Here is a 24808-nt window from a genome sequence, read left to right as displayed (position 1 = left end):
AGCCCTTGGTGCAACTGTTGACCCTTTCTTCTTCAGTGACTCTAAATTTGGCTAAATCTGACTCTTCAAATATTTTCAAGGAGGTAACACAAGAAGACTGGACATAAATTATTCTCATAAACCTTCATGCAGGTAGACAAGTGGTATGAATTTGGATACCTGCTTGCTGTGTCAGTGTGTGACCCAGGGTTGCAATATATACCAAGTTCTATCAGCATACAGTATATGTACAACATTTTGTAAAATAACCCTTGTATTGTTACACATGTTTGGCTAGTGTTTTTACAATGTGGCGTAGAAGTTTAAAAAAATGAAAATCACAACAGAAGAATGATTTGTTTATTTACATTAATTGTATATGCATTAGCACGAGAACAGCCTAAAACAAGCAGATTGTTGTCAACATTTTCTTGTCAATAAGGTTATTCTCTTAGTTTTATTTACGGGAGGATTTCAAATGCACAATAGGAAAATGATATAAATCTAAGTCACTATAAGAATGAATGGAAACATGCATCTTAAAAGCTGAAAACAAACCTGTTTAAAAACCAAACTCAACTTAAAATTCAAAGAATCAATGCCAAGCAGTATCCACTACTGTGCTTTTTTCTGTTTAACATGCATGTTACATTTATTATCTGCCATGAAGAAATATCATTAGTGTGTCGAGCATATTTTTTATTGGGATTGCACTGCTTACATCAAGACAAACAAGACATGATTTTGGCTGGATGTGTCCGTTTTACTCGGACTTACTTCGCGGGAAATCATTTATCAAAAAGTAAGCAAACTTTTAAGAGACATTTAAGAGGGTTTGCCTAACTCTAAAGATGCAGATTGTGAATAAGCAATGACTGGACTCTGTTTGGGTCGAAAGCAATTCTGCCGTTTCCAGGGTGCTCATTTATTCTGGAAGAAAAAGGGGGAAAAACAAATGTGTGTTTTTACGATCCTTAAATTATGACATTCATACCAATGCAGAATATATTGACAACATTTTTTGAAAATGTACACTCCTTTAAACACTTACCTCTGACTGTCAGTTTGGTAGAGCACTCTGCCCTCCCAATGGAGTTTTCTACAACAATCTTGTACTCCCCCATGTCTTTAGGGCCAACCCTCAGTATGAGCAGAGAACAGACTCCACATGTGTTGGAGATGAAGTAGTTGGTGTTGGTATTCAGACTTACGCCGTTGCGGAGCCATGTCACATGAGGTGTGGGATCTCCTTTTATGGCACAGCTCATGTAGCATTCATACCCCTGAGGAGCGGTGTGCATTTTCAGTGGGACTAGGAACTTGGGAGGACACTCTAAATTACAGACCTTTGATTCTGGCATGTTCAAAGTGAATTTTTCTGGAAGAAAAAAAGATAGGCATTAGATCAAGTCACAATTGTTATCAACCAACAAGAGAACACGATTCAACAATGGCTTGATTTTGGTACAGGTACAGTTTGATTTAAAATGCCGTATGTTCTGTCCCAATTTAAGCACTATACTTTTTCACCATAGAAATAATATTCACCTCCTGTTTTTTGTTTGTTGCAATAGGGAAAAAAAATGACAACTTGTTTGAAGTTCCAAAATTGTATGAACAGCCATCGTTCAGTGTGACGATTTTATCAAGTTAGTAAGTCAAATTCCATCAAAACTTATGCTTATACTTATAAAACTTATACTTAAGCTGAAAATCAACACGTTGTGGTACAGTCTTCACAAAGAGATGCAAGAAATGCTGTAATGTACAAAAGCTGCATGAGTTAAAGGTGAAAACCAGGGCTGATCTTCAGACTTAGGTGTGACTCAAAGGATTATTTTGTTGTCCCAAAACCTTTTTGTTTGTACCTACAGTATACACCAATGCCTGTTTTGTGGGTGTCATTGCATAATAAAAAATGTATAAAATCATACAAAAACAATTAGGTGCGTTAAACAGTACATGTGTCGTCCACTGCCATAAAACTTACCCTTTTTGCTTGCTATGAGCCACTTGGGTGATTCAGAGGGTTTGGACAAGCCCATGTCATTCTTAGCATAGACTCTGAACCAATATTCTCTACCCGGCAATATATTGCAGGCTGTGAATTTATTGTTGAAGATATGATCCGCAACGGTGTTCCAGGTTCTTTTACTTGAATCACGTTTAGTGACCATGTAATGCAGCCTGTCGTCACGTTTTTCATCAGCAGATGGGGTCCATGAAACGGTCACTGTGCCAGGCACGTTTTCGTCAATATCCACAGGGCCTGGTGCTTTAGGCTCATCTGAAGTTAAAATACAAGATACATTTATTTTCCTTTAATCTGGATGGAATGGGAGGAAACCATTTATAAACAAAAGATACTTAACTTACCCGTGACTCTTATTTCTACGCTGTGTGTTTCTTGACCAACAATGTTCTTGACAACGATAGTGTAGATTCCAGTATCTGTGCGTTCAGATGAAGCAATCAGAAGCTGGGATGAGCCCTCTGTATTGCTGATGGTCACCTTTTTGTGCACTGGCCCTCCATCTTTCAGCCAGATCACATCAGGCCAAGGAGAGGCCTACAAAGAATAAGAAAATGTAATTATGGTAAACCTTCTACAGGACCAAATAAAATCCCGAAATGCATTCAAATAATGTTACAAGGGTTTATCGATGAATAATTACCACAAAGTTAATGTTGAATCGTGCAGAGTTTCCAGCTCTCACCACCATGAAACTCTTTATTTTGGCATCCGTGAAACGTGGTCTCACTAGGTAAAAGCATGATGGAAATGTTCTTTAATAATGCTCTTAAACAATTCATTTTGTTCCATAATATTTTTGAGCATATACCCAGACATATGAAGTTAAAACATCAACCTTTTAACTTATGTGCCCAATATTGTGTTGATTAAAACACAATAGTATAAAGAATTATATCTTTTGAACATGTACATTCCATATCTTGATTTCATAAACCAAATGTGCCGTTGGATCCTTACTTGTGTCACGAGATACTTTGAAACAAAGTATTCAAGATCATTTCCAAATGTAAATGCTGATATACTACAACTCACCCTGTAGTATTCAATGTGTTTTACAGAACCAACTAAAGGACATTTTCTTACCAGGAGGGGGCATCGCAAGGATGTAGTTATCCAGTAGCTGCGGCTCTCCCTCTCCTCCATCATTAGTAGCAATAGCTCTCACCCAGTACATTCCCATCGATTTCAAGCCTTTCACAGTGTAGAAATTCAAAGTTATTGCATTGTTATTGCAGCGATCCCATTCAGTGTTTTCTGCAGGCCTGATCTCCACAAAGTATCCCTTGGCTTCATCCTCGCCCCCCTCAACCTCCTTGGGTTTTGTCCAAGCAAGGGATAGAGTTGTGTAGGTTGAATCTGTCACTTTGAAATCTATCACTTTACCAGGAGGCTCTAAAAGACATGATTCACAGTCAGTGCTGCAATACAACATTTATATGAAATATGGACAAAACAACAACTATTATAATATTTCAAAATGTCCACCTACTTTTAGGGTCTCTTGCAAACACAAACTCAGACGGTGTACTAAATTCACCAGCTCCAGAGTTATTGATTGCTGACACACGGAATTCATACTCCATGCCTTCAACCACATCTTTAACTCCAAATCCTTTACCTGTATGAGAACAGTAAATATGCAATATAGGAATTAAAACATGAGAATAAATATGAGATCTTTACATTGGTATTTAAATTGGCTGTCAAAATATGAACAAACACTTTCAAATCAACAAACGATATAGTAACCTTTGATCATGTCATCGGGGGGATTTACTTGGCCCCAAAGGTTGCTGCCTTTCTTGCGTTTCTCAAGGTTGTATCCAAGAATATTAGTTCCTCCAGTGTTGGCTGGAGGAGACCAAGAGAGGGTGATGCAGTTCTTGAAGGCAGTGACCACTTTTGGAGCTGATGGAGGTCCAGGGAATGCTGTACCCAAAAAAAAAACGTCACCAATAAATGACTTCTTGGTGTAAAAGGCAGATTAGCTTTGCTTGAGTTGATCACAAACATGTCTTCTAATAAGATTTAAGACAAGATTTACTTTTATTGATCCCCGCAAGAGGGAATTTCAGTCACTCTGTAGTCATGCAACACACACATAGGCTGAAGTATATACACACACGCTCACAAACAGGATCCTATGGACATGCACTAATGGAGAGATGTCAGAGTGATGGAGCTGCCCACAGTGGGCGCTCCTGAGCTGGTGGTGGGGAGGGGGTGTGGTGCCTTGCTCAAGGGCACCTCGGCAGTGCTCAAGAGGTGATCTGGCACCTCTCCAGCTACCAGACCAACTTCCATACGTGGTCTGCACCAAAAGCACTGTATGGTGGAGGCTTGGTAATAGAGAGACAGACCCAGCCCATATGAGCAAATTGCAAGTGCTATATAGTCACAAAATCACACTTCTATTTACGTTTCTTTTATTTCCAGTACATTATAATAAGCATTGTAGCATAAGGGCTGTGTTATGTGTTGTTGTTTGTCGTTGGTGTTGCACTGTTTGTTTGTCTCCATCCATCTCTTTCTTCTCCATCTCCATATATCCCACCTATAAGCCTATTCCTATGCCCAACACAGTTGTGGCAGATGGATGTTCAACGTGAGTCTGGTTCTGCTCAAAGTTTCTGCCTTTTAAAATAGAGTTATTACTTGCCACTGCTACTTTGCTAAATGTTGCCAAGTGCTTTGCTCATGGTGGATTAATGTTGGGTCTCTGTTAAAAAATATGACCTGCTCATTATGTGAAGTATCATGAGATAGAAATGTGTTTTGAATTGGCGCTATACAGATAAACACTGTTTTTTGTTTTTAACTGATTGATTGATTGATTTATCTTCAGCCTTTTTTGGGGGGAGCAATATATACAGGCAGTGGAGGGTAAATACAACTGGATAGGGCAACATAACTGAAAAGTTTCAAACACTTCCTCCATTAGGACCCTGGTACTTCACATGTCAACACTGTCATTACAATTTGCCATTGGTCAAAATTGGATATGTCAGAAAAAACATTTGTCTCCCCCTTACAGTAATCCTCTCTGCTAACCAAGGACAACTTTGACTGGAGAGTTCTGTGAGAAGGTATATTCCAATGATATTTATATTTCTTTTGATGTGAAGTACAAAAAATTGGAAATGCCTTTTAAAGGTGGTATACATAAGATAACATAACGCGATAATATTGGACTGTACCTTTTGTTCCAGCTTGGATGTCCTCTGTTTCCATCAGCTCACTGGTGCCTATTTCAGTCTCCCCTCTGATGCGATAGCAGTACCTCCTACCATGGTCCACATCAGAGTCTTTGTAATTTGCCTCTGGTCCAATTGGACCCACCTTTTTCCAGGTGTTGCGGCCAACTTGTTGACGTTCAAGGATATAGTTGTCTATCTTGCAGCCACCATTGTCTTTTGGAGGTCTCCACTTAAACTCAATTGTAGAGGAGGAGGCTTCAACAATCTCCAAAGGTCCCAGTGGAGGAGTAGGCTTATCTATTAAAAAAAAACAAAAAAACAGGTTTACAAATTTGTGGGCCGCGAAACAAAAAACGACCTACTCAGAAACTGGATAAAACCTATAAATACACACCAAGTACCACAAGCTGGCTGACAACCTCAACAGTGCCAAACTCATTTTTCAGTTTCATCTTGACTTCACCACTGTCCTTGCGCTGAAGCTTGGTAAGAAGGAGACGGGTGCAACCTTCTGAGTGTTCCAGCTTGATATTCGACTCATCTGAAAGCTCTTCACCCTCAAGGTACCACTGAACCTTTATAGGCTCCTGTCCGATATAGGACAATTTGAAGGTAGCTTTGTGTCCTTTCTTCACCGTTACAGGGGTTTTAAATGCTTCCATTTCCTCAGCATCAAACCGTGGTGGATCTACAATAATTGATAAAGCAATACGGACAGACATGTTAAGCAGTGAGATGCTACTTATGTAGTTCAGTGAAATTTTACAATATTGAAAAATAAATTTTTATCAGAATAGAGACATCCCTTGCAATTTAATGATTAATGCAATAGTTAATGCATTTTCAAGAAATGTTTTTTTTTTTTACCTTCAACAACAATCAAGGCTTCTGTCTTCCTCCCATCTGCTTCAAATTTATATTTTCCAGCAAATTCCTCTGTTACTTTGTGAATTTTCAGCTTGTGGAAACTTCCTTCTTTTGAAATGGTTATACCCTCAGCTGATTTAACCTGTAATTAAAGTCATATCATTGTTAGAGAAAACCACAGAGTCTCACCTGAGACTCTATTGGAGATATAGCCCCAAAGCCTTCATTCTATTCATTGACAACATTCAGAGCTGAGCTTACCTCTTCTCCATCTTTGTACCAGATACCTTCACATTCTTCACTGCTCAGTTTACACTCCAGCTCTGCTGCTTCTCCCTTAATGGCTTTGCAGTCGGAAAGCCCGGCATGAAAGTGAACTCCTGGGTCTGAGGATTTATCAACCAATAAATTACTGAATGGACACGGCCAACAGCTAAAATCTGTGTCAGTTGTTTTTTTAGTTGTTTCAAGTTTTTATATTTGTGGATCGACATTTACAAAGAATTGAACACCTACCTTGTCCTTTGAATCTTACATATCACGTATTTTACAATGAACATGGTGGAAAATATATGTTTCAATACAGATAAATGTAAGGGCTTTCTGAAAAGATTATATGGTGTAAGAAGAGCAGAATTTGCATTCTTTTCAAACTTGAGGATGTTTTCTTGGTCAATGAATAGCAGACTGTCTTGTTTGGGAGTTTCCTTCAACTTGAAAACTTGCAGAGTTGAATCCTTGGCACAGTTCATAAGAAAGACAACATGACTTTCAATGCTGATTGTCTCTTGAGAGAAATGGGCACTATTAAGACATCAAGACATCAACTATCCCTCATAAGACTGGCAGTTCCTTGTCGAAGAAATGAGCACTTTGTCTGATCTGAATTTTGTCTTCAATGTGCAGACATTTGTTTATAGAAGAATCATCCTCAAAGTCATGTTCGGTTGTCTTCCATCTTCAGATGCTGTACAGTAAGAGTGTGTCTACACACAAGCAGTGTAGTTATTTGATGAAGAACACAACCATTTTTCCAAGTGGTCATATAAGTAATCAACCTCAATGCACCGACTCATCCTGAATGATTATTAAGGGGCAAGCAATAATGTACACAGAGCACAGCAAGCAAAGCTTTTAAACATTACTTCCACATACATACACACACATATTCAGCAAACACCATATGTAGGAGACAGAGGCAGACGTTAAAGTATTAAAATAAAATCGCCTGCTGATGTCCAACCTGGAAATAAAATAAGTTATCAAAAGTATTGTTGTCTACAAAGCAGAAGAGTTTCGATAACAACACTGCTAACAAGATAAATAATTCTATTGTGTTCAAGCAAAAGCTATTAGTGTGTCAAACTCAATTAGCATTTCTTAAAGCAATTGTCAAGGTTAAATTCACATTTTCTCTACTCTGATCATTGTAAGAGGCCACACAGGTTTAATGTCAACGCGTCAATCACTGGAAAAGTCACCTGCAAATCAAATGACTTTGGTCAGTGACGGTGCTTCCCATGCAGCAATTAGTGCAGCGCCAGTAATCTTACCACTAACTTTCTCCTCGATCAATGGGCCTTGCCTTGCACGGCCTGCACGCCTGCCAGCTGCCGCTGGCTCACTGCCGTCTGCACCCTCACCATTTTCAGCTGTTGCCCCGATGCCACTATCATCACTGGCACCACTGGCTTCTGTGGTTTATGTTTTTCAGTTTGAGGGGATATCATCTTAATTACCATCAATCCAATGTTTCTCATTTGATGTTGGTTATGCCTCACAGTTAACACTAATGAAAACAGTAACAATGATGGCAAATGATTGCAAAGCAACAACACAGAGCAACAACACAAGATCGGCAGAGACATAAATAACAAACACATTCAGCAGCATGAGGGACAAATAGATAAAGGGCTGATGTCTATATATTTTAGAATTCATCACAATGAATTTCATTGTAGCATATTATATACAGTGTTTGAGGTAAGTATATGTGAATGTACACATATGTATTTACAAATATATACATAACAGCAGCTCCTTCAGCAGCAGACTGAGACATCCACCCTGCATATATTTACAGTAGGCTACTATTTTATTATTACTACTGTATTTTTCTACTTATTTTTAATTACTGTAAATATGTTTGTTCTTAAATGTTTGCAATTTTTTTCTGATTATACTATTTGAGCTGCTGTAACAATAACATTTCCCCATTGGGGGATCCATTTAGTTTATCTTATCGTATCTTCTTATCAGAAAAAATAAAACTAATTTCTAATGAAGAGGCGATTCTTGTTTTGAACATTTCTTTCAAAACTTTTAAATTTTTCTACAGCCCATCCAAATGACACTTTAAAGCAAACCATACAATGTATTTAAAACTACAGATAGAAACAAACATAAAAGCAGAATATTAGACACACACACACAGAAATATAGAATGGATCTATATTGATTTGGGTAAAGGGTTAAGCTAAGAATGCAGAATGTAGCATCGCATTAAAATGCTATACTGCTTTCTGTTTCTCAGGTGACCATAACAGCAAGTGCTCACAAAGACATGATATCAGGTGTTATTTATCAACTGGCTCAATGAGTACATTAAAAAGATGGTTATTACAAACAACTTTTGAATTTTGGGGGGCAGAAAAGTTTTTTCTTGGTGCTATGTTACTGAAATAAGTAAAACCATGCCACAGTCATACATGACTGTGATGACCTTTCAGAGAGAATCGTTTGATGATTACTCAATTGTTATAGCGCAGCAGTGTAGAGCTTTGCACCTTGTCAGTCAAAGGATCGGCGTTATATAGACTAATTGTGTTAATACAGCTGCATCTAGAATATCCTACTGGGATTTCAAAGTCATTTTTATTTCACAATGACTTTATTCATCAGTAAATTATCTGCAGCATGCATCCTCATACAACTCTTACCAACAACAGCTTCTTCAACCTCCACATTTCTCTTTTTGGGACGTTTTCCTTTTTTCCCAGAACTTTCACCTTGTTCATTTGTGGTTTCCTCATCATTATTATCTCCTATTAGTGATAATAAATAGCAACTTTATTCAGAATGGCATTCTTCGTACTTTCATTACGCTACTGTTATACTTGTTTATGACTTCATTTTCCTACATTAAAGTGATATACTGTACTTATCAGTTGAAGCTAGTTTCAGTCCTAGTTGTGCCCTTGAATTGATTATATATTTGTGATTCATTGTTAAAGTATTTCTAGGGTACAAGACTTTTATGAGAACCTCGATATGATACACAACACAGCTGAAAGACGTAGAAGAAGAGTTAAAGAAGAGACCTGGCTCAAAACACAGAAAACAGAAACATACAGAAAATACAAAGCTTCGACTGTTACCATTAATAATTATTATAATGATTCCAAAATTTAGTTCAGATTTATGTCTATAAATTTTTTTTCACCCTGACAAGCATTCAGGAAAATGATCAGCTAAATGTTGGAGGTAATTAATGCTGAAAGCTGCATACAGTGTAGAAGAACTTACCTGTAACTGTGTCAGGAACAAGGAGACCATCTCGCACACGTTTCTTGCGTTTTCCTCCTTTTCCACCTCCTTCTCCGCCCTCTTCTCCTTCTTCTCCTTCTTCTCCTTCTCCACCCTCTCCGTCTTCTCCTCCTTCTCCCCCCTTGCCTCCTTTTCTTCCTTTTCTTCCCTTTCTTCCTTTTCCTCCCTCTCCTCCCTCTCCTTCCTCTCCTTCTTCATCCTCAGAGTCAAAATCCGAATCATCAAATGAATCAAAGTCCTCTTCCCCATCAAAATCTTCTCCTTCACCACCACCTTCACCGCTCCCTAATTTGCCACCAGCTCTGCCCCCAGCTCCTCCTTTAGCTCCAGCTCCACTTCCATCTTCTTCCCCACCTGCACCTGCACCTGCACCTCCACCTGCACCACCTGTACCTTTGCCACCATCAGTTCCATCTCCCCCTGCACCACCAGCGCCTCCAGCACCACCAGCACCTCCAGCACCACCAGCACCTCCAGCACCACCAGCTCCTCCAGCAACACCTGCGCCTCCAGCACCACCGCTACCATCTGCAGCTGAGCCAGCACCACCAGCAGCACCTTTCTGAGCTTTTCTTGCAGCTGCATCTTTAGCGGCTGCTGCCCTCTTTGCCTTTGCAGCAGCCTTTGCAGCAGCCTTCTTTGCAGCTTTAGCCTCAGCCGCTTCCTTTTTAGCAACTTCAGCCTCTGCTTTGGCAACTGCGTCTGCAGCTTCTCTCTCAGCTTGAGCCTTCTTAGCAATTTCCATTTTTTCTTCCATTTCCTTTCGATATCTTTCTTGCTGTTCCTTAGCTATTTTAACCAGCTCTTCATCATTGCTGGCTCCAGCCATAGTAGTTTTGCGAGCTGCCTTCTTGCCCTTGTTGGCTGGATCTTTGTCAGCTATAAAATAAGAATATCTGAGTATTTGTATGTTATAGGTACAGGGAACAAGCATTTGTTTGTGGTCATGTAAACATTTTTGAAAAAACAATAGTGATTTATGCATGCTTATTTAGAATAAGTACCAAAATCAAAATGCAAAAAATGCAAAATTATTTTCTCACCTTCAACTACAAGCCAGTTGTTGCAGGATTTGATTCCTGCCACAGCAGCATAGATACCTGCATCTAAAGGCATACAGTCTCGCACAATCAACTTGTGGATTAGCTTATCTTCAGATACAGTGATTTCATGTTTCTCACTGTTTGACAGTAGAGCGCTTTTGCCATACCATTTGACCTCACTCATAGGTGCAGTAAGGACACATTGGAAGAGGGCATCCTCTCGCTCTTCTGCCTTTACCTCCTGTATCTTAACCGCAAAATCAACTTCAGGTACTGCAGGGTTACATAAAGAAAAAAGAAAAACAAAGAGAGACTGTTAAATGACACCAATAATCCTATCTAAACCCATTCTTAGGGTTAGCATTCATCAGTAATACACTAAACATAGTCTCATCACTTTCATTTTCTGGAGGACGTACCTTTGAAATCTGTGGAAAAAACATTGACACCGCCAACATCCACTGAGTAAAGTCCGGCATCTTCTGAACCCAATTTTTTAATTCGAAAGATATATTTCTTGCCAACTTGTTTCAAACTATGCTTTAATTCATCCCCTTCATCTTCTGTAAATGGAACCATGACACCATTCTGCAGAAATATAATGACTTATTATTATCATTTTGATATGAAATGATTCAGTACAGAAATGTTATTTACAAGACAGTTGTTAATATCTCACCTTGTACACAAAGATTTTGCTGGTTGGATCCTTGAGGTCCATGTCCAACTCAATTGTTGCACAGTCGTCGTCATCCACCTCGATATGCTTTAAGGCACTGATTTGTGTAACAAACTGCAGTGACAAGAAAGACAGAAAAACAAAAAAACACAACATTTAGGACACATTTTTTGTTGGACAAGCTTATGATGGACTAAAAGAAGAATCCAAAAGGCCACATACCTCAGCAATCTCCTCCTCTCTCTCTCTCTTCATTTCACTGAGTCTCTTCAGCATACCGCGAAAGTCTGTGATACCGTATTCACAACAGATGTGCTCATAGTCTTTCTTGTCAGCGCTCATGAGGATTTCCCACACTTTCTCCTCTGGCTCCATCGGCTTTTCCTCTCGTGTTCCATCAGGGTTACTGTAAGGTGGCAATTTTCATTTGGCCCCACACACCATGTTTTAAACCAACTAATGTTTCGTTGAAATTTTCATAGACAAAGAAATAAGTTTACAAAATGTCACTCACCGTTTCTTAAGTTTTTTCCTGAAGTCTGTTGCATCTGTGGAGCCATTACAAGAAACATCAGTCTGTCACTCACTGTCATACTTTGCCTTAGAAAGATCAAGTTATATTCAAAGTTACAAATACTATGTTCTATAACTAATTTCAGTGATATATTTTAAACAAAGCCAGAGTTTCAATCTCATGGCTAATAGAGGAAAATGTCCAGTCCTATCTAAATGGCCACCCACAAAGTATTCCTGTATAAAAATAAAATGCTGCTTCACATGAATTATCTGAATGATAACAGAAAATGTTACACTGTCGTGTTAACACTTCAGGCTAGAGAAGCCCGGCATACCAGCCTGAATAAAGGCAACTGAACACACACCATCCAGCCCAGGCACTTTGTGTTCAGCAACATGAATCTGTTTGCTGATATTCACAGTTCTCAGGCCTTTTTAAAAAGAGTTAATTGTGTGTCAAGTGTCAGAACATAGTGGCACTGCACTGTTGTGGCAGATGCACCACAACAGGCACATTTTTCCCCCTTAATTCTAATTAATGAATAAAATGTCATGTTTCTATGGAAATAGATGGCCCAGATTAAAGAACAGAGAATCTGAGCTGCTGCATATTTCCCACTATTTTTTAGCTTAGATGAAAACCATGAATCATTATCTATCTTTGTTCACAGCTGGGTTCCCAAATCCCTTAAAGTGTTCTTTGTAAAAATGTATTTTTAATTACAGTTTGGACTGGTTTTGAGCGCTAATTGTGTCTGGACAGGGGCGAGGACAGTGTATATCATCTCTCTTTTTGTGCTTAATTTGGCTTGAATATCGCTTGTCTCTTGGAAAGTTCTTTTAGGGTCCAAATGTTTTCAATCTCACCTTCTCCTTGTTTCTTTTGAAGTTCCTTGGTCTTTGAAAATCCAACTGTTGACAAAAAAACCCCATCATCATTACAAACAGCTATTTCACCCTTTAAATTAAATTAAGTTTATTTAAGTCAGCATAAAAATAAATCAACAACTAAAAACAAAGCAAAAACACAAATTTCTATGACCATTACTTATGAATATAAAATGTACAAATAAATACATCTAGGGATTTAAACTGACCAAGAAGGTGTTTGCCGAAGCTTTGGCTTATTATGCCCCCATTTTTCACAGAACCTACTCTTAGGCAACCCTTTAGTAAGTTCCAGAATTTCACAAGACATATAAGACATTTTTTAAGAATCAAAACAAGGCACAATCCATAAGTCGCAATCATTTCAAAAATACTAATCCTCTTGTTGTTTTTAAATTTGTTTTTTACCCATATTTAATACGCTTATTACCCTATTTTCGATACAAATGTGGCAAATTAGAGAAAATATACCATACTTATTTTAAACATGCATAAAAGATAGTAAGTCAAGTAATTATAAGTGATCCTACCCTCAATGACGTTCAAGACTACAGTGCAAACAGCCCTTCCATACTCATTGGTTGCAAAGCACTTGTAGGTGTCAGCATCCTCAGGAGCCACCTTAGGAAACTATGGAAACAGAGTAAAAGGGATTGTTATTGTCATTGAATGCAGGTTGAGTTAAATTAACTTCAAGCATTACCACATTAGGTTTTTGCTTATCTGAATATAACTCTGCAACTGATATTGAACCGACCAACAAACTAATTCTTGTAATCATAACCTTTGATAAAACATAAGACAAGAGTTGACATTGATGCACCGATGCTTTCTATTTTTGATCATGTCGCTCTTCTGGGCAGAGTGCTTTGTTATTTTGTTGTTGAGTGTAAATATCATGAAACCATGCCTTTGGTATTTGTTGCAGATGGTCATCATTTATACCTCCAATGAAACTTTGTAAACTTACCTCAATGGTGTGCTCGCGGGAAGTATCGTCATACTTTTGCTCGCACATGTCAGGATGAAAATGAATTTCTCCGTTTGCTCTGCTCCATGTCACAGTAGGTGTTGGGTTGCCCACTACAATGGCTTTAAAGACGGCCAATTTACCTGAAATGGAATTAATTGAAGATTTCACAACAAAGTATAATTATTATACATATCTTTTGCTTGATAGCTTTTGATCCCTCCCTTTCTACATTTTGCCCTTCTCTGCCATCTGCCAGAATCACACCTATTTCTTTGCGATTTCGATACAAGCGGGGGTATAATTATCAGGTTAGTTAACAAACATTTCCATTTTTTAAACATTGTAGCTCTTAGTGCTATTTAGCTGTAATCTAATTTAAACTGCGGTCATCAAACCTGATACTACTCAGCCAATCAAATGCTTTACTCAGACCAGGCATTGCAAGTAAACGGAAACACCCCCCAGACGGTAAGTCTCAGAAACACAGAAACATGAGAAAGTGAGCTAGGGAAAAGTAGTAGACTTTGTGTGCTCTAAAATTAGAAAAGAAGATGCAAAGAAAGAGATTGTCATCAAGAATGGACGGACTCTAACATGTTTTTTTCCCCCACAGGCAGTTTAAAACAGTATGCCTCACATTTTTTTTATTTCTCGTTATCGTTAAATGCGATAATGTCAAACATCATTGCAAGGCAAATGACCGAATGACATATCTTTTGACCAATCATACCAACTCAAATGCAATCGGAGGACGGAAAATAAACAAACAAAGCGCCCATTATGATCGATCCACCAGAATTCTGCTGACGCATTCACTGATCAACAACATGCCAACAATATTCCCTTAAAATCGATATATGTATTTTAAAAGTATGTTTGTCTTTGTGTTGATTTATGAATGTGAATTAAAAGATCTCCCTTATAGACAAGGAGACTTACCCTCTTGAATAGTCAGAGCAATAGGTTTGCGTGTGAAGTCAGGGGTTGACATGTCCTCTGGAAGTTCCTCGATAAACTGCGTAATCATCACCCCGGGCACCTTCGACTTCTTCTTGATCCCTGGTCAAATTAAAAGAAAGTAAGAATAAGTTTAGAATATGGAGGACACATGTATACATTAATTATTCATCAAGACATGAAAATATAAATGATTGTGAAGAGGGATCTTTGTAAATCAGAGAAAATGGAAAAAGGTATGGAAAAAATACTTTATAATTATGGCTCATTAAGAATAATTGACTTGTGCTCAACAGTTGATAAATATTCTTGTACCAGGAAAATAACCCAGAAAATATTGTCACTGTTTAATTTGTGCATCATAACATTCAACAATAAATGAATGAAGAGTGACTAAAGAATGTGGCATGTTTGCTAAACTGATTCAACTTCTAAGGCCTTATTGTCCAGAAAGAGAGAAAGTAATGATCGAATGAAAAAGTCTAATCAGTAGTTTATATGCAAATGTATGAATAATAAACAGGTTGACGTCTAAATTGGGATAACAGAAGTATTTCAAAAGTTCTGAACCAAATTAGCAGGACTTTCCTGCAGCTTTATATCTAACAATGTTTGGTTTTTACATTTTGTAGAAGCTTTTTGCAAGAACTAAATACAAGTGAGTCAGTTTACATCTCCTGTTTTTTTAGCTACACCCTCACAGCAATATTAACACTGAGAAGTCCAAACTGTAAGAACAGTAGGGGGGTCAAAAGTCACAACATTTTTCAAGGGTATCATTGGAATTATCAATGTATTTATGTGTAAAAGGCATTTTTAAGTAAATTTAAAAAATAAGACAAAGTCAAAACAAGTTGTCTGTGAGTATCTGATGTGGACTCTGCCTTCTCATGGGCCTCTCTCTATTAGTAGTGAGTGTTCAGTCCTGAAATACACATGCACCCATAACTGACCCTATAAATGTAAGTAGAAGATGTGATAAACATAGTCTTTTGTTGTGATCAAATCAAGACAGTTGCCATAAACACTGATGTTTATGTCGTGTTGAAAGTGTGAGTAGTTAATACATGTACGTAGAAGGTTGGACAAATTGAGTTTAAAGAGGACCAATTGTGCTTACTTTGAGTTTGATTGTTTTTTTTTCTGAGATTATGCTAGAGGACCCTTGCATGTTTCAAAGTTCAACCATTCTTTATTGCTAGTGGGGGATATTGGGGATTGTTTTGTTCATTCTCACTGGTTGGATACAACCCCTAAATATTTGCCATTCAGTATGTTGGATAACGATTTCCTTCTTGTCGGGGGTTCATGACATCACAATGGGGCCACATACAGCTCAGTTAATTTTTCATCCATATCCAGGGCTTAGTTTGATGGTTAGCTTGTTGAGGCTTCCCTCACTAACAGGTCTTCTCAAATACAAACCAAATACAGACCAAACCGATTTTTTGTCCAATAACTCTACTCTATAATTTCACAAATTCATGTTATCTATATACCCTGATGAAGTCTCCTGATGGATTGTCACTGACTTGGAATGTAATTACGCCTGCTTCTGGTCTTTCCATCCCTTCAATCACGTCATTTATATCTCAAGGTTGAATAAGTAATCATAAAAGGATCTTTTGGTGAAGTTTAGATTTGAAGGCATCTTGATTTTCCATCTTTGTCCACATAACAAGATAAACTTGAAACATCTTACTTTGCGTGCAATAAATGTATATTTACCTTACTTATGTGCAGCCATTAAGTGTACCTATCTTTGTACTTATTTTTCTTGTACTTTGTTCAGTTCAGTCAAAATTGAGAGCGCTTAAATCTGAGAAAATTGGACAGTTCCCTCACATTATCTACATGCCTGGCTATTCAAAACAATTGATTCAGAATAAGGCATTCCTGCAAGTTGTCGTGTTTTTTGCAGAACCAATTTTCAGAGACAACCAATATGGACTGACCAACAGAAATCTCGAGGGGATCATCACTGAATGCTGATCCCAGGGGTTCAGCTGGTCCAGGGATCCCTGGTCTTTAATAATTTTCTCTTGGCATGAAAAACCTGTAACAGGCAGAATATTAACTATAGAATATGTTGATAAAGTAAGTAGAGATGAGCGTCGTGCCCCAGCATTTTGCATTCTGAAGCACGTTAGAGGTGAAATGCTTGCATCAGGTGCTAAACAACAGTATGTCCTGAATGTTGAAGAATGCTGATAACGTTATATGAGTTTTGCCGTGGACATTGTTAAAAGCCAGATGTTTGTATGGAAATAATGATCAGGCTATTAATGGAGACCAGCAATTTAAGCTGCATGTTTAAGCCAGACATTGATTTCATGGGTCAGTCAGCGAAACATAACTGATAAAGATTAACTGTGATAAATTTGGTACAAAAAGACGTTTACATTCCTATTATTCTTGAGCCGATTAAATATGGCTTTTTAGATAATAGATCCCATTTTAAACCATCGCAAAAATTCTTGGTGTCTTGTTTTTGTGTAGATCCTGAAATGGTTTCTGTCACTTCAGTTTTCGCATAATAGTACAAGTCATAATATAAAATGTCTGAAGTAACTGTCTTCTCTTTGTTTAAGTGGGGCAATCTTTTTTTTTTTTTATTGCCTGGGACCGTAAGACAGAAGTGTGCTGCCCTTACACATAGTTGGTGGCCTCGGAGAGCCACAAGTTATTTCAGCTTCAAGTTCAAGTGCCCACCTTGAATTGTAAACCATCTATGACAGCGAGGGCAGAGGTCATATGTAATTGAGTCCAGTATATCTTAAGAAATGCAGTGGAGCAGACCGTGGCCACTTTTGCAAATTAGTAATGATGACGAGCATGAGTACTTTGCTTTATCTGTCAGTAGTTCAACAATGAGGAGTTTATCTTTTTGGTTTACCAATGTTATCAATAATGATTGGACACCAACATAAAGACTAGCACAAATTCTGTTTCAGTATTTAAACCCTGCAGCACTTTCTTCTATTTATTTCTGTTTTCTGTTAATTTGTGTTTTACTTGTTTCATCTTGAAATGGCTAAAAAGGGACTTTCAAATATCTTTGTGTATAAAAGTAGATTTATAATTAGAGCTGTTTTGCCTCACATAATAATGTGAGAATAATAAAGATAACATTCAGAGAGGTTTTCAAAACCTGTTGCCTCACCAACATGTCCCTACTGTTCTCATGTGGTGTGTTTATTTTCAACATGGAAGCTTCTTGCTTCTCTACCAGGACTTTGCATTTTTTTGCTGAAAAGCTATCCAGTCTGTAGCTGGAAAGCAGGTACAGTTACTAATTTCAAACTTTACAGGCCAATACATGAGAGCATTATGTACCAGTGTTTCCCCAACTATACTGTGACTGTCACAGGAAATTCAAGAAATCAAAAGATATTTCGAGTTGGGTGAGGTTTAAGGGCTGCAAAAGGTCATGGTTGTTTTTTTCAGCTGATTACCTCGAGACCTCAATGTTCTGTGTTAACTTGACAGCACACGGTTCCCTTAGACCTGCTTTGAACTGTTTGGATCATCGAAATTGCAATTTTGTATCTGTGACAGTCCTGGTCGTCACAGTGAACGCTAAGGTGAGCATGTGGGTCAGGCTTGAAAAGCCTGAAAATCTCAAGGAAGTACAGAAAGGGAGACTTTAAGGGTTACTCAGTTTGACTTGGTGTTCATCATTTAAAAAAAAATACTTCCTGAAATAAGATTCACTTGACAATGATATCAAATTCAAACTGTTTGCAGGATATCAATATCACAGAAAAGCTGGAATAGCTTATCAGATCGCTAGATTTTAGAAGAGTTGGAGCCACTTCTTTGGTGTGTCCCTTTAGGCCACGTTTACTTAATGAGCCTTAAATGTGTCAACATTTTGCACATCCTTTAAATTATAAGATAAAGTTGACACATGGAAATCAACAGCAGCAATAGCCTTGAGCTAGTTTTCATACCGGATGAAGTTTGTTTAGAAAGTCACAATGAAATGCATCTGTTGTGACACTGAAAGTTGAATCATCCATTTCGGATGACACCTTTCAAGGGGCGATGAAGACCACATCATACATGCAACTCACCCAACATGGAGTCATGCACTTACAGACGGTGAGTCGTTTGTGTAATTTGATTTCGTTTTTGCTCCCATACCTTTGTCTTCTGGGTGACTTCCCTCAGAACGGTCGACTTAACACATAACATGACAGCAGGAGAGGGAACAGGACAGGTAAATATAAATCCTGACAAAAGCACCATGGTAGGTTGGAACTTTGACGGGATTATTGAAACAATGAACATAAAACACCACAATGTACAGTATAACCCATGAATGGGAAGCACATACACGGACACACCTGAGGCAGAACACAATACTCAGATGCATCACACAACAAAAACATGGTTAGTCATAGACAAAAATGATAAAGTATGTTAGTAATATGTTGTTACAGCAGCGTGTAAATAGTTGTGCTGTACAACTATTGATTAGACTTAACTTCAAGCTGGCGTAGGCATTTTCTCATGGCTGACATCTCAGGATGATTTCTGCGCAGTGCTTGATTGAAACTATGAGCAAATACTTTGTAGAGAAGGATAATGTTGGAAATGTATTGTTATAAACCCTCCATTTCATCTTCTACCAGTTATCAGCACCAATTCCTTTCAATTTCCTCTTCAATTGTGCCATCGGATAGTGACCATTGACCTGATCTTCTGTGATGACTGTTGATCATTCTTGAACCCACCTGCTGTTGTTGGCATCATTCTTCAGATATCATTTGTTGGACATCCCCGTGAAGAGATTTTGTTTCTCAACATGCTCTTGTTTGGGGATAACAACTGGTTTGCATTTAATCTTCTTGCAACTGGAAACCTTTGGTCGATCATTTGACAGGCAGCTTTATAATCAAATCTGTGGTTAAAGAAAAGCCGACCAATGACAACTTGTTTCAGCAAGTTTTTCTTCGGCAAAAACTTCCATTTAAAAAGTAGCATGTGTATACTTTGCTACAGAAAGGTTCTGGTGCTTGACTTCCTTGACATCATGAGGGAGATCCTACAAAGCCCTGATGATGATTGCGACAGCGTTAACTGCACAAAAGAGGCTGTGGTTCTTGTCTTTGTTTTCTCTCTGCACAAATATTCAACTGTCTTCACAGAGCAGAATTCTTGAGATGAATTGGGTGTTCCAAATCTTCTGAAAAGATGCATACTGATCTTGTGCAATCTTTGAAGTTGTACGCTTCCCAGGTGGTTCTTGCTTCGAGAGTCTTTTTTTCTTTTCTTTTTTTGTAAAACGCAATTTCATGAACCTTTATTCGCTTCAAGATTGGTTTTGTAACTCAGATGAATCCTTTTCACCTTCATCCTCAGATAAGACGACCCACAAGTTGAGGCAGCTGCAATACCAACCCTGAACCTAGCAGAGAGGGCGTAAAACACCCAGCACTTACCCGCCTGCCCAGCGGCAGTTTGATCGGTCACCTTCGACTTCTTCCACATCTTGGCTTCCTCTTGAGCTCTGCTGATTCAGGAGGCTCTGTAGCAAAAAAGACACAAGTTTCAAGGGGGAATCATAAGCACTGCATAGATGCAGAGGCAAATAAGTGATACTGATTGACTGTCTCTTAAAAGCTTGAGGTCAGTTATTATTTCAACTTCAGAATAGGTCTAGATCTTTCTCATTCTTATTTTGAACATCATGGATTTATTGGATCATGTTGGAAGAAACTCCATTGCCCTGACTCCTGGGATGCACACTGCAGTTACTTGAACCTGTCAGTGAGAGGCAGCAACCAATGTCATGTTTACTTGCTGTCGGCCTTAACATTGGATAAATATCTGTCTCAGGAATCCTTTGGAGACCTGTGATAATTAAGCAAGGAGCTTGTCAGAGCCTTAAATAAACAGGGTGAAGAGTTACATTTCAAAACACTGTGCACACTGGGCTGTCTATATTCCCCGAGTCCTCATTAATTATTAACTTAATTTGAATAAGTGCTGAGTTGTAATAGCACATAATACTTTGATAGTAGAAAACAAAAAGCCAAAGGATGCAGCACTCAGCATGCAGCACCTTCAGATCTGCCTATATCTTTTTCACAGGTATATACATCAAGTCTATCACTGTATGTTTCCAAAATAACAAATCTAAACAGAGTCTGAAAGGGGGATTTGTTTACCACATTCACAAGGTTCACATCTTTGTTTTAAGACATCAATATCATTTTATGTAGAAAAACACCTGTTGAAACATGACACTTAGAATGAATCACATCTGCCTCATATTTTACATGAGTCATATCCCTCAGTTGTGAAAGGTCACATGCATCACTTTAAGCCATTACTATTTTTTGTTCTTGTAAAATCTGAACTTATGACTCTCCACTGAAGAGGTCTTAACCTTCTGATTGGACAGAGATTCAAAGTAGGTGTGGTTGTGTATTGGCAATTCATATTGTGATTATAACTTTGCAGCTGAACATACATCCTCAGAGAATATTGCTAACATGACAAGGTGAGTTTTGTCTCTGCTTTGGATACCGTGAATAAAATTGTGCTTATTTGGATAACCTCATGTAAACCTAAAACAGATTGTTAGTTTAAAATACATTATGCTTTGGATTTATTTCATAATTATGGATATTTTGACAACTATTGAGTGATGACAGAGCTTGTAAAGTGTACAGCTGTACTTTAATACCTGCTAGTGTGTAAAGCTCCCACTGCATGAAAAGAAACATAGTTATTCCTCAACTGCATGAACCTTCAAGTGAGTTTAATACGTTTGCATACTGTATTACTTACACTTCTGATGTAGTTTGAAGCATGGATTAATACATGATTTTACCTTTGAAAACATTTGCACTTAACCTGATCCAACTTGTAGAACCTACCATGTATAAGGTATATAAGGTACATGTATAAGGTTTTTCAGTGTGCATTATTTGTCAAGACAATAAAAAAACGCTTCCCATTTTAGATCATGTTGAAGCCAACTTCTAATACTAAGAAGTTTGATGGAAACAAACTCTTAGTTTCCCTTTAAACAAAAACGAAAGTGGCCTTTTTAAAACATCAGTCTTGATTTAAAAAAGTGAAGACTTCTCTTTTTGACTGCCATCATGATTTTACTATAAATCTTTTTCCTGAATATTTCAACTTAATTTTACAATATTGACAGTCCGTCCTGATGTCCGACTGAAAATAAAACCTGCCGTCTTTGAAAGTATGTCTTTCATTTTCAGTTCTCCAAATGCAGCAGCATATGTTCAGAACCGTTCTGGGTCCCTTCAGCAATCTTGGCTGTTGTTGGATTGTGAAAATGAACTGCACAACACATACGGTAATTGCAAAACCGCCTGCAACAGGAGACAGCTTGGCAGGAGTCCCTTTGCATTAAAGGAAACCCACTCCCCTCTCCTCCCACTGAATACTTCTGCCATTTTAGCCCATTACATTTATAGTTTAATGTTTGGCTGAGGCTCTCAAGTGATTTAAATGAATACTGACATGTGGGGGAGGGGTTGCGGACAAAAAACTGTCAATAGATTGTAGGCATCTGTCATTGTTGCTGTCACCAAGATTTGAAAGATTTATTCTGCAGGCTGCATTGCAGTTTTACACTTTACACACACTGTTGCTCTAAATACATGCTTCATATTATCATTACACATAACCAGTATGTGGGCAGGCAGGCTGGTTGTCACTGCTGCAACATAACAAGTCACCAGGCTTAAAATTAGACATAGGCTATCTGAAATGTTGAACTGCTGCAGCAGAAATAAAATGTATCCAGCTTTTCAGTCTCTGGAAAACCCATATTTTGTACCAAAACTCGCCTTCCCTTGTCTTTCTTTTCCTTTTCACTACTGATCTCATGAGTATGTTTAAGTATTTATATCTTATTCTGCACACACAATCACAGTGAAGAACATGGTGCCAGTATAAATATGGAGGTATTGCATCAAAGAGTACAAACATATATGAAGTTTTCAGGTGCTTTACTTGAGGTTTTGTTTTTCTGACAGAACTTTTACTTTCATCCTCCTGACTTTCAAAACAATCGTCTCCACTTTCCACTCCTGACATTTGTAGTGTGCTCGTAACTTTACTTGTTGTACATTTAAAAGTATCTATTGCTTTATTTTATTTACATCTTTGCTCACTACCTGCCCAACCAGGTCCTTCTACAAACTAAGTGGATGGGCCGATAGCACTTGAAAAAATTATTCCTTGCAATATCTATTGCTGGATATCAGGCATGACAGATGTAGCAGAAAGATTGTGTTGAAAAAGACCTCTCAAGATGAAACGGTCTGGAGGGGGAACTCTGCCTGTGAGGGAAGTAACCCAAAACTAACATTGCCAACAATATCAGCACAATGTATTCATCTTATTCATTTACACAAGAAGCTAAGTTTTTTTTTGTTGTTGTTTTTAAGTTAAAATGTGTTAAGCTGAATTGTCTCCTAAATATGACATGAGGATCAGTAAGCTCTGCATGGTAACAGAGGAAAATGACCCTCAGAGCTACCCTTACAGTATACTGTGAGTACATCTCAGAAGCCTGTACTCTTTGAATAACGTAAGCCTTCTATGTACTTTCTCTTCTGCTGTGTAAATACTAATGATTTTTCCCCAATACAATGTTGGTATCCCAATTCAGATAACAATTACCTTCTCCTGCTTAATTAACTTTTCATAATAACGTAATGATTACTGCTTTTCTGTTGTTCCTTAGCTGTCCATGCATGATGAAACCTATTGGACTGTAATTTTTTTTATCTTTACAAGGGTTCTACAGCACATCCCTGGACATTACCCCAAGTTGACTTCTTGTATAAATAATGTAAACATGTAATGCCTCAAGTGTCAGTAGTACGTGACATGTTTTTACTGAGTCTCAGCCACCCACAGCAGATCCCTGAACCACCTTAGTTCATACTCCTGAAATGGTATGTGGTTGCTTCTCGAATGTCTGCCCCTGCATTTCTCAACACATCACTGACTGCAGCTGAGAGTTAAAGACAGAAAGTGGCTTCAGCTCACATAAAACTGGGCCTGATGACGAGGCCTTTTGGTGTCAAATGAGCACTCCTGGTGCTATATGGACTTCCATTGGATTTGCCTATTTGAGTGCCCGCCAAGATGATGCATGTCTGTGTAGTTCATTTTTAGTCTTTCATTCATGTTCAAGTCTTTACCCTGTGTATAGCTTTTTAACAGCTTATTTTCAGAAACAGACTTTGGATGCTCACGAATCTGAGGCAGATTAGAGAGAACACCTACAGTCAGAACAGTATCTACTACAGTCCTGTGTCGTTATTCAATGTGAGCAGAAGTCCTATTTTCGGCCAAACTACAACCCACACCCTCCATGGTTCTCAGGCTGCACATTGATTTGATTCCTGCGTCTTAAGTTAGTCATCAGCACCCAACAACCCTACAGCTCTGACCTCAATACTGTGATCCAGCTCCCAGATTTAAAACTGTGAAATTCAAACTGAGAAGCCTGCACGCGTTACTAAAGTGATTTCATGCACTGAACAACAAATTAGTGTGTTCTCTGTGTAACTAAATCCTGTACAGAGTTTAACATATATGATAAATTATTTACAAGGTAATCTGAGCAACTGAAATTAGATAGGGTATTAAAATCCTATTTACTGTAAGTAACTATACTTGCTGTTTGAGCTCGGCAAGTTCTGCTATATTAGAAATAGAAACATGGCTTAATCATCCACATACATGTGTTATTCAGATTATTTTCCTGATCCTATGTGTGCACCTGCTCCCTAAATACTGATAGCCTTCTGATGCAAACCATGAAATAACACATTGTCTTAATCCTGATTACATGTGCAGGGGCCGATTTACAAGAAATAGCTTGCCTGCAATCCATTTCTTTTTACTACCCAGAACATTTTCCTCTACAGCCTCTGTTAACAGAGCCACCTACCTGTCCACAGTCCTCAGTGCTGTCAGCTCTGTTCCCTTTCAGGCAGCAGTCTGGTCACACTGTGCCTTCTCCTAATTTTTTCAATGTAATAGATCCTTCCAGCAGTGTGCAAGTAAGTCTGTGCTTGATGCTCCTCTACTGACTGGACTCGATGACTGCCAAAAGCTGTTTAG

General features: G+C 38.2%; 1 protein-coding gene and 1 long non-coding RNA gene across 6 annotated transcripts in view; one reads left to right on the top strand and one right to left on the bottom strand.

Annotated features, from left to right (window-relative positions):
* LOC136179256 (uncharacterized) overlaps window positions 1-24808 on the top strand; it is a 99088-nt gene that overhangs the window by 516 nt on the left and 73764 nt on the right. The window lies entirely within an intron of this gene.
* igfn1.1 (immunoglobulin like and fibronectin type III domain containing 1, tandem duplicate 1) lies at window positions 326-24808 on the bottom strand. Of its 4 annotated transcripts, XM_065955123.1 has the most exons (26): window positions 24636-24808; window positions 20128-20213; window positions 14663-14782; window positions 13721-13863; window positions 13281-13380; window positions 12730-12774; window positions 11861-11894; window positions 11569-11752; window positions 11347-11460; window positions 11087-11255; window positions 10668-10940; window positions 9604-10503; window positions 9018-9122; window positions 7632-7772; window positions 6340-6464; window positions 6079-6220; window positions 5606-5899; window positions 5212-5508; window positions 3764-3943; window positions 3504-3632; window positions 3098-3406; window positions 2655-2740; window positions 2356-2548; window positions 1970-2266; window positions 1031-1357; window positions 326-909 (listed from the first exon to the last, which is right to left on the bottom strand). In XM_065955123.1, the coding sequence occupies exons 2-26, from the start codon at window positions 20174-20176 to the stop codon at window positions 905-907; spliced, it is 4761 nt and encodes a 1586-aa protein (XP_065811195.1). In that variant the 5' UTR covers window positions 20177-20213; window positions 24636-24808; the 3' UTR covers window positions 326-904. The 4 variants fall into 4 exon arrangements, with proteins under 4 accessions (XP_065811195.1, XP_065811197.1, XP_065811196.1 ...); XM_065955125.1 differs by lacking the exon at window positions 7632-7772; XM_065955124.1 differs by lacking the exons at window positions 20128-20213; window positions 24636-24808 and adding an exon at window positions 16636-16744.

Source organism: Labrus bergylta, chromosome 5 (assembly GCF_963930695.1).
Source record: "Labrus bergylta chromosome 5, fLabBer1.1, whole genome shotgun sequence".
Taxonomy (NCBI): domain Eukaryota; kingdom Metazoa; phylum Chordata; class Actinopteri; order Labriformes; family Labridae; genus Labrus; species Labrus bergylta.
Note: the sequence above shows the minus strand (reverse complement) of the source record. Positions and strands in the feature narration are given on the sequence as shown.

Excerpts from the sequence above, each read along its gene's own strand:
- igfn1.1 (XM_065955123.1), bottom strand. The coding sequence starts at position 20,176 with ATGTGGAAGAAGTCGAAGGTGACCGATCAAACTGCCGCTGGGCAGGCG. Across the intron at positions 6,465-7,631 it reads GATCGAGGAGAAAGTTAGTG|ACCCAGGAGTTCACTTTCAT; the intron begins GTAAGATTACTG and ends ATAAATCCTCAG. Across the intron at positions 2,267-2,355 it reads CGTAGAAATAAGAGTCACGG|ATGAGCCTAAAGCACCAGGC; the intron begins GTAAGTTAAGTA and ends TTTTAACTTCAG.